The sequence below is a fragment of the Cyrtonyx montezumae genome, unplaced genomic scaffold (genome assembly GCF_038088225.1).
Source record: "Cyrtonyx montezumae isolate F1298 unplaced genomic scaffold, pur_monq_1.0 scaffold_7, whole genome shotgun sequence".
NCBI classification, from domain to species: domain Eukaryota; kingdom Metazoa; phylum Chordata; class Aves; order Galliformes; family Odontophoridae; genus Cyrtonyx; species Cyrtonyx montezumae.
Genome location: NW_027072078.1, coordinates 34,146,983 through 34,157,111, shown reverse-complemented (window position 1 = coordinate 34,157,111; position 10,129 = coordinate 34,146,983). Strand labels below are relative to the sequence as shown.

General features: G+C 39.5%; 1 protein-coding gene across 2 annotated transcripts; it reads left to right on the top strand.

Moving 5' to 3' along the window:
• The first annotated feature begins 367 nt into the window (after positions 1-367).
• Positions 368-9,142, top strand: MMADHC (metabolism of cobalamin associated D). 2 transcript variants are annotated; one of them, XM_065751383.1, is made up of 7 exons: positions 368-439; positions 1,908-2,052; positions 2,276-2,493; positions 4,214-4,319; positions 5,074-5,204; positions 7,423-7,509; positions 8,829-9,142. In XM_065751383.1, the coding sequence occupies exons 1-7, from the start codon at positions 431-433 to the stop codon at positions 9,021-9,023; spliced, it is 891 nt and encodes a 296-aa protein (XP_065607455.1). In that variant the 5' UTR covers positions 368-430; the 3' UTR covers positions 9,024-9,142. The 2 variants fall into 2 exon arrangements, with proteins under 2 accessions (XP_065607455.1, XP_065607454.1); XM_065751382.1 differs by lacking the exon at positions 368-439 and adding an exon at positions 1,088-1,472.
• The last annotated feature ends 987 nt before the right edge of the window (positions 9,143-10,129 follow it).

The window sequence follows — 10,129 nt, the reverse complement described above, 5'->3', positions numbered from 1 at the left end:
CGAAGCGAGGAGGGAAAAACAAACACCACAACACCCTCGGCCCGTTGAGGCCACCCCTCCGCTCCAGTTTTTGCAGCACGGACCCATTGATCCCTTAGGAAACTACTGACCCCTACCGCCCCGACGCGGCGCTGCGCACCCCTACGCAGCCCGCATGGCCGTACCCAGGCACGACCAATCGACCACCGAACTACCCCTGCCCCGCGCGCTCTCGCGCGCTCTGCTTGATAGCTCGACGAGCGGCTGCTCAGGTCTGGTGGGGGTGCGGGCGCCATTTTGCCGGAAGCGCCGTGCGGAGCTCCCGTTGCGTGAGGGGGGGAGTGGGGGGCGGTCCTGAGTGGGGAGCGGCCCGGGGCCGTCCGGTCGCTGCGGGGGCTTGTTCTTGCAGGAGGAGCCGGAGAGCTGGGCGAGGAGCAGCCGGGAGTCTGCCATGGCCAACGTGAGTAAGGCGGGCCCTGCGGCTTAGGTAGCAGGCCTCAGTCGTTGTACCCCGCTGCGCTGTACTGAAGGGTGTTGGATCGGCCTGGCTGAGCTTCCGAGACCGGTTGGTGGTCTCGTTTTGCCACGCAGGCCGCTGTAAGACCTTGATTTCAGGGGGTGTTTTTCAGCTGTGCTGTGTCAGGTGGGATTTCCGTTTCTCTGGTTTTGTGAAAGTGGTGTCACACATCGTGTGTAGCTGTGTGCTGGTTTTGACGTCTTCCAAGCGACGCTTTTAACTTCACCTTTTTGGGTATATGATGGATTACTTTTGTTATAGATACATAACCGCATCAGGAAAGCCATCCATCCGTTTTTGAAGTATCAGAGAATGGGTTAGGCTTGTCTGTTTTATCACAGCACTTACATCTTTCGTATATTAAAAGTACCCACCAGTAGCAGTCACTCCTTGCACTGTTTACGGTGCTGTCATTGGGTTTCAGAGCCACTCCTCAGCTTGGAGCACTAGTGGCTCTCCAGAGCTCCGTGGTTGAGACCATTTGTATGCAGAAGGGGAGACAGTATTGCATCACTTTCCCTTTACCAACTGACTGAATCAGCTTCTGATAGCAATTGATAGTAATGTTGATGGTGTAACGCCGTGGCGTGAAGCAGATTTGCTGGTGTATCCCAAGACAGCAGAATTCATAAAGGTTTTATGGCTTGCTGGCAGTTTGCCCGGGGTGCTGAACTAATCTGTTTGCAGTAATGCTTGTTTATAAATATGCGAATGTGCTGAGTTTGCAAGTCTAACATTGGTTGCCCTAGCTGAAGTTTTGCACGTGTTAAATATTTATGGATTTCAAGTGCAAAATACAGAAGTAGAAATTACCATACCCACCTGTTTTGGTATGCATGTCTTCTTGCATCCTTTGGAGCTGTTGACATGTGTGCTTCGCTGCCAAAGAAGCGTGTGTGCACATATGTGTGCTTCAAGTTGAAAGATACAAGATGTAGTGATGCTTTCTGGTGTCCCCTCGAGTCTTCTAGGCAGTGTGAGTATAGGCCAACTAATGTTTGTATTGCTTTTTGGGGCAGAGGTCTTGGATATCAGCACTTACTTAATTAACAGTGTGTCTAGGCATGATTGAATTGTGCTGATCATGGAAACAAGGCTGGGTGTTTTATTTTTCTACATCTATAACTTAATTGAGGTTTTGGTGTTTGAGTGGTTCTACTTAAACTTTTTTCCCCTTAAGTAAGGAGATCTTTCACTAAGTGCTTTCAAGGCTTTTCCTTTACTTAGAAAGCTATTATTGATCAAAGATAAAAAAATAACAATGCATTTTTAAATCAATGTGTTACAAAAATAATGGCTGATAATTAGATTACATTTTTAATTATGGAGTGAAGTTTTGATATTCAGAATTGTACGTGAAAGTAATTTTGTTAGCAGTATATAATACTTGCTTTTGTTTTTGTCTTCTCAGGTGCTCTGTAACAGAGCAAGATTGGTCACCTACCTACCAGGGTTTTATTCCTTAGTCAAAAGAGTTGTAAATCCCAAGGCATTTTCTACAGCAGGTTCCTCTGGCTCAGACGAGCCTCATGTTGCTGCTACACCTCCTGATTTATGTAAGAACAAGCAAATTAATTTTCTTTGAATTGATGTGCTGTCAGAATTGTACACTCCATATAAAACTAGGAATTCTGAAGTGTGTTTTAAGGCAGGACACTTACCTGTGTTCTGGTTGCCTTGGTTTTGTGTTTGTGATCAATTAAAATATTTGAGCTTTTCTCTTTTTTTAATTCCTTTTTAAATAACATGATGACTAAACCAAGGCCTTGGTTTTTACAGGTCCAAGAACTGTATGGCCCGATGAAGTAATGGGTCCATTTGGTCCTCAAGATCAGAGATTCCAGTTGCCTGGTAATATTGGTTTCGACTGTCACCTAAATGGTACTGCTGCTCAGAGGAAAAGCCAAGCTTCAAAAAGTCTGCCTGATATTTTAGCAGAGCCCTCACCAAATGAAAGGCATGAATTTGTAATGGCACAATACATAAACGAATTTCAGGTAAGAACAAGCTTCTGTGCAAAGCTCTTTCTTGTCCAACAAAAACATGATTGTCATGTCTTCCTTCTGTAAAAAGATTTTCAGATGGCTCTAAAAGATGAATTTCAGGTGGGGTAAAGAAGCCTGCGTAGAACCTAGTGGCTTATGTGGATGTGTGAAATCTTCACTATCAAAATGTACTGCTTGCCAAGTCTCACCTTCTTTTATCAAATAAGAGCAGTAGTTTCTTACTTTAGTATTTCATTCAATGGATTTGGCCTTGTGTAGTGTAGACAGTGTACTCAAACCTGCCTGTTGAGTTCTGACTCCTGTGGAATTGAGACATGAGAAGCAGACCAATGTAGATCTGAGGTTGAGCTCAAAATGAGAGTACATCTTGGCAGTGGCAGAGCTTGCAGCCAGTCAGATGCCTCCTTAATGACAGGCGGGTTGTTAATTGCTGGTTTGACTTGCATGGTCAGACTGTTTCATCAGATGTTTATTGCTACTAGCTGCTGACTCAACTTTCCAATCTCTGAGTTCTTGACATGTTCAGACTTCAGAAGTCACCTTGTAAATCTCTGTTGTAAAAATGCTATATAGTGTGTTGTGTTGTTTTTTTTAAATGTAACATATTCCAAAGTGTTGAGAAAACAGAAGCTGCTGGTGAGTGCCCAAAAGTCTGTTTTCAGTGAGTGTGAATCATAACTTCAGTGAAAAGACCCAACAGCAAAAAAAAAAACACCTAGCCTTTGGATTACTTAAAACAAACCAGGTGCACTGGTGACATGTCTGTGTTCTAGAAAGATTACTTGTATAATAAAGTCATCAGTGCACCTGTTGCTGTCCGGATGGAGAAACTGGAAAGGTTTTGCAACTGATAATCAGAAGATTTTTTAATTAACAAGAATCAGCTTGTTTAATACCAGTGTTGCCCGGGAATCCATGAACGGTGTTCGGCTAATGAAAATGCTGAGTTGCTTCTAGAGAACACCCGGATCTGGACTGAATACAAAACCCTCCCATGGGTTGCTACAGCAGGCATGTTGGAGCTGCTGAAGCTCAAGTACCTGTGCTTGAGCTGTCAGAGGAATTCTGTTTGCATAAAACTAATACAAATGAACCTGCCAGCCCATTAATATGGAAATATGGTATGGCTCTTTGGAAAATGGCCATAGTCCTTTAATTATAGTGTAGATTGTAAGTGTGTGTACTATGAGTTGTCTGTAGCTGGATTAAATGGGAGCAGTAGACAAGAAATCAAAATAAGGATTATGCACCTATGTTACTTAATAGTTGCTATCCCAAAGCAAGCAGCTGTTTCAGGTATCTTCTTAAGGACATCATAAGCTTAAATTCTGTGTGTCTGACTTAAACAGTGCTGGATTTGTAACGTGTCTGAAATCTGTCAGTTGCTTCTATATCGAATGCTTTCAGGCCATTGCTTCAAATGGGTATTTTGCAAAGGTTTCCCTATTGGTTATGGCTTTGGATAGTGCTGTTAGGATAAAATTTAGAACTTCTGCTCAAATAATAGGCCAGATGTATACTTGTTCTAACTTCAATATGCAAAAAACAAGTTGTAAATGATAGCGAATCATCATCATTCTGTGAGACTTCTTGGGAATATCATAAGCATGCAGTCACAAAAATACAGTCTAGTGTGCTACTAGGTGATGTTATTCCTGTTGTATATTAAAGAGTAGGAAGGTTAATTTCTCCTTTTATTTTTTTTCCTCAGGGTTCTGATGTTCCACAGAAACAGCAAATAAATAATGCTGAAACGTACTTTGAAAATGCAAAAGTGGAATGTGCAGTACAAGCTTGTCCTGAACTGTTACGGAAAGGTATTAAAAAAGGTTAACTTTTGCTTTTAAATCATAAAAAAAACAAACAAAAAAAACCTTCTTTAAAAGTAAAGGTATGAACGTAAAGGCTGTGATGAAATTGATGTCACAGAATGTGTAGTAGAATAAGGGAATCTGAGGTTTTTATTTCACAAAAGAAAAGGGAATGTAAAACGAAGGCTGAAATTTTGCTGTTGATGGTGCTTTGAGTTGATGTGAAACCTAGTGCTCTGATAAATTATGCAGAAGGAGAATTGTGATGGTTTGGGCCCTTTCTTTGAGTCTGCTGTTGCGTCCTGGGGTCCACCAGAAGCAGATCTGAGACACTTCTCCTGGAAGATTGAAAGTAAAAAATGAATGTGTGTGAAATGTTCTGGCTTAACCAGAAAATATGGATCTGTGCATCTCATGCAGAGATCTGGAGTTCTTTTATTTTGAGATAAAAATGTTTTACTAGGTGTCCTCTTTTTGCAGAAAAAGTTACTTGTTTGCATATTCTAAAATTTTCAGAATACTGAGGCCTTAGTTGTCTTGCAATTAAAGAGGAGGCCTTAATGGGCCCTGTTAGTGGGGCATTAGCAATGTTAATGGAGCCACAAAGCAGTGCTGGCATTTCAAACCTGTTTGTTGATAGAGGTTAAAAAACAAACAAACAACAGCCTTTATGAATGAAGGCTCTAAATTAGGTTTGATAATTTATCTAAAACTGAAAAACTTTTAAGAGCAAGCCATAAAATGCTGGTTTCACTTTTAGACTTCGAATCAATGTTTCCAGAAGTGAATGCCAACCGTTTAACAGTACTGACTGTTACCCAGAAGACTAAAAATGATATGACTGTATGGAGTCAAGAAGTAGAAGATGAGAGAGAAATGCTGTTAGAAAATGTAAGTAGTTGACATAAGTATCGTTTTATCTTTTTGGTTCACTTACAGCTCTGGTAGGAATATACCATATTGCATGTTTGAGGTAATCCTCTGTTCTTACTGATAAGGTCTTTTTCTGATGAAGTCCCTTCCAGCCCCCACCGTTCTGATTCTGACAGTGCTGACTTGATGTTCTCTTGCCACTAGAGGTCTCTCTGAAAATAGCTTTGTTTCTCATTCTTCAGATTGTTTTGTACCTGCTCCAGCAGGTGTCACTGTTTGCCACTGGTGGCATTTCTTAGCACCTTAAATGATTAACCTGTTCTTAGCACCTTAAATGTTGTCTAATACATTTTTATGTATTACTTGTAATTTCTGTAAAACTATTAAAAAAGAAATAATCTGATAAGATTTTCATCTATTCTGTGAGGGTCAGATTCGGGTTTTACTGTTCTTTACAACCTCATAAACTGCAGGTGTGGTCTGTAGAAAGCAGTGTTTGGGTTACCACTAAAAGAAACAAGCAGTCTGCAGTATCAACATAAAAATTACACGCAAATTAAAATTCCCTTCATTTTAGTGTGTTCTTCTCTTTGAATTATGTATGGTCTGTTGATCCTTGGCATTGTAATCTGGTCTAATTATATGTTAATTGGCATCTTTCCTCCTTGTGCACCTCCCTGTCAAGTCTAATATAGTCACTGTAGGAGTGTTGGGATGTTAGCTGTAACCTCCCAGCCTAAAGGTTACTAACAGCAAACTCACGAGAAAATGGTCTGTTTGTTTGCTTCATAAGTGGTTAGAAGTTGCATTAAAATCACTCTTTTAATGTGAGAGACTTGTGCTAAATGCTGTCTTCAGGTGGCTTGCTTATGTTTCTGGCTAATCTTTTGAGCCATCAAGGTGTGGAACTGGCTACTATAAATGATAAAATTCCTTATTTTGGACTTCTAAGGGCTTAAGACTAAGTAAATATTATTATTCTTGTACCTCAAACTTGTCAGGGAACAAAGTGTTAATTTCTTCTGAAGTCAGAGGTATGTCTTCACATGAGATTAGGGAAATTCCTTCCTTCATGTTTCAAGGGAGCTGCATGAATTCAATTTCTGCTTTACTGCAGATCAGTGCAGTCAGCTGTTCAGATTCTTGTACTTGGGCATGCTTTCCTCAGAGTACATGGACAGCTCTAGAATCATCACACATCTTGAGGCTTTGGTGGGGGGAGGGTTTTCATTCACCTTTGCAGACTTCTGAAGAAGTTATTCTGAGAATTCCTGTTGATCCTCCTACGATGGATTGGAAACTGCTGATCTAGGTGATGAAAAGCACATAACTGAGGTCTTGTGTTCTTGCTCATTTATCTGTGCAAAATTGTACTGTATAATCTGCAGGTTATGTAATTTTCTTGTGCCCTGTGTTGTGATGTCAGCTTTAAATTTAGGTGCTTGGTTGCTATAAAAACATAGCAACATCTCTTAGGTATTTCTCAGAGAAGGAAGGGTTGTGGCAAGGCATCAGAGAATAGGGAACTTCTTGGTATGCAACTGAATTTAAAATAGCATTTTCATAAACAGCTGGTATCCTCTACTGTAAGCAAACCAACTTTGATTGTCTAATAGTGGGAAAGTTTGAAAGCATTGTTCATCCTGACCAAGAATTAAGTACAACGAGAGAATTGGTGTAGACTGGATAATAATAACAGTAATAATAATGTTCTTAGGAAACTGCTTGCTTTATGATACTGAGTTAAAATGTTCTGCAGAAGAAAACATTTTGCAGCTGTGTGCTTGTACTACCAGCACTACATCAGTACTTTCCTGCTAAGAGCAGACATTACAGAAAAACTGTATTTTTATATAAAAATATAATGCTTCATTAAGCATCGAATTTGTGGAGTTTAGGTGAGATTTGTGAGCCCACTGAAGTAATACTTGACTTGTTTGAGAGGGTAACAGGTATGACTGCAGTCTGCGTGAGTAATCAGAGCAGTCACATTATTCCACACAAAAACTGTTAATGCATTACTGACTGGCACAGTGCTTACAAATCCCACTGATTTTAGCTGTCTTAATATTCTTAATATTTTCATTGAAGATATGCTGAATTTCTCATTTATTAGTAGAAAAAAGGAATTCCTGCTAGTATATTTTCAGTATATTTTGCATGTTCTGATCTGTGTATATATCTCCCTGGATATAAAACAGTTCTGATGTTCTTCCTTTTTTGTTTTTCTTTTAAGTTCATCAATGGTGCCAAGGAAATCTGCTATGCAATCTGTTCTGAAGGCTATTGGGCTGACTTCATTGATCCTTCCTCAGGACTGGCAGTAAGTCATGTGCTGTGTGGACCCCTATTGTCTGAACTAGCAGTGATCCTGGAATTCTTCTTGTGGGTTAAATCCGGCTTTTTCATATTGACACAAAGCCATTACCATAGGATAGTTCCTTTTATAAATTAGGAAGATGGGTTATGACCCTTTGTATACTGTGTCAGTTGTTGAGATTGGCACTTTAGAGAACACTGCTCAGCAATGAAGTTGAATTTTAGAGAACTGTAGAAATTTGGTGCCAGTGGGCTGCTTCTGCCCTCCAAAAGGCCTCTGGGTTATCCATAAGCCTATTTGTGGAGATAAGAGCTTTTTTGTAAAACAAAACAAAGCAGCCCTTTGCAATTAATGGTATGTCTTACATAGAAAAAAATGAGTAGCTTGTTCCAATTAAACAGCATGGAATTCATTATCACATTACGAGAGTTGTCTGGAGGAGCTGACAGTTTCTTACCAAGGCATCCATGAAACATAACTTCTCAGACACTGTTACAAGAGAGAATTGTTCTATCAAAGCACGTGTGTGCATGCCTTTTTGTTTGAGAACTGATTGTTAAAACAGTCTTACACCTAAACATAATTGTAGCAAAGCTCGTTTTAGTGGATTTTGATCAAAAAACACTGTAAAAGTCAGTGTTTCACTGTTTCAACAGAGCCAAATAACAGGAGGGATAGTTTGTGAGCTAAAAATGCAGTTGAGGATGTTTATGGTACTTAAAAGCTTCACTGAGAGTTCAGCACATTTAAAGAATAGATTAAGAAAGGAGGATATTGTCTTCCAGTTCAGTAGTGACATCCTTACCCATAATCAGCAGTATGCTTCTGTCAGAAACTTCCTCATGAGAGGAAGCAACTGAAACACCCTTTTCAAATTGACACAGATGTTACTGTTAAAAGCATCTTTCTATAGAGGCTCAATGAAAAGGTACATGTTTTAATTTTGCTGTTTCTTAGGAGGTTTCTATTCTCAATATCTGAAGCAGCAGAATTTTTTGAAAACACTTAGGGATTTTGTATGTAGGACTTATTAGATATTCAGACATGCTGACATACCCTCAGCCTTCTGTCTGTGCTGAAGGTATAATGAACCTTTACATATGGGTTAGCAGTACAATTAGGGCTGCTCTGCCTCCTGATGTCTCAAACAAAACTGCACGTACAACTTCCTACAGATGTAGGTGTTTTTTCTGGATTTAGTTTTGTTGTTGTCTTTTTCCTTTTGTTTTTAAAAAGGAATCATGTGTTGTTACTGGGCTGTTAACCCTCCGGGTACAAAATGTTCAAAATACTCATGAAAAATTCTCCTCTTTTCCACCCAGTTCTTTGGACCTTACACAAACAACACTCTGTTTGAAACAGATGAACGCTACCGCCACTTGGGATTCTCTGTTGATGATCTTGGCTGCTGCAAAGTTATTCGTCATAACATCTGGGGTACTCATGTTGTTGTAGGAAGCATTTTCACTAATGCTGAACCTGACAGCCCTATCATGAGAAAATTAAGTGGAAACTAGCAGTCATCAGGCTTTCACACATCCACGTGACTTTGGCATTCTTTGACTTGATGATTCTTCGTAAGCATTGTCAGAAAGCACTTTGAAACGATCTTAGATAATAAAGTATCTGCTATTTATTTCAGTCTCATGACTGTGCTCACCACATGTGACTTAGAATGCTGTTTGACACCATTTTAACAGATACTTTGTATGTGCCACGTGAATTTTAAGCTGTGAGTTTCCTTCATCTTTAATTGAGTTTAAACTCAGTTGACTGAATACGTAACTATCTGCATAGCTTCTTAATATCATCAACTGTTCTGTCTTTCGGTGTCTGTGTTCTCTGCATTAAAAATCTCGGTGCCACTGAATTTTGTAGGAATTTTGACCACATACTGCAGTAAGTTAGTGGCACAAAAAAATGGAGGGGAGGGGGAAGCAGGTAATAGTACCACTCTCCCAGAATATAAAAAAGACTGCAGCAGTGAATGCTGGACTAATTAATTGCTTATGCAGTACTCTAAAAAGAAGGGTAAGCTTTCAGAAATCTTTAACTGCAAGTTATACTTCTCTGGAGAAGTGTTGATGTGATTGCTACATCTAGAGACTCAGTAAAAAGTCTTAATTAATTCTAGAATCAGTCATCTCCTCATGTTTTTATCTTCACATTGCGTGTGATTTTATTTTCTCAGTGTTAGCTAAGTGTATTTTAACTATTTTATAAATGTAAATGTAATTTAAACATGCTTAGAATTTTGTAAGGTTTTTAAATACATCGATATGGGCAAAAAAAAAGATAACAGGGCAATGCTTGGATACCCTCACTGTTTTTTCTTTTACTTGAATGCAACTGAAATTTATCTCTGGAATTTCTAAATGCCTCAGCAAAGGGCAATTATGATCAATTGCTGTAATTATGATCAATTATAGAAAACATTTCAACAGGAAGGTTTCAGTAAATAAGTCGGTCTCTTCAGGCGACACAAAAACCTTCAAATCAATTGAAGTTACTGGAGAGAGAGCAGTGAGGGCAAATTCAAGGCATCTGAAACTTCAAAACAGAGACTAGATAATTAATGTTACTGCATTCACTTCTTAGGGCTGTTTGGTAATGTACAGCTGTA

Coding starts and splice junctions, on each gene's coding strand:
- MMADHC (XM_065751382.1), top strand. CDS start 1,437: ATGCTTTCTGGTGTCCCCTCGAGTCTTCTAGGCAGT. Junction 1,473..1,907: donor CCTCGAGTCTTCTAGGCAGT/GTGAGTATAGGC, acceptor TTGTCTTCTCAG/GTGCTCTGTAACAGAGCAAG. Junction 4,320..5,073: donor TCCTGAACTGTTACGGAAAG/GTATTAAAAAAG, acceptor TTTCACTTTTAG/ACTTCGAATCAATGTTTCCA.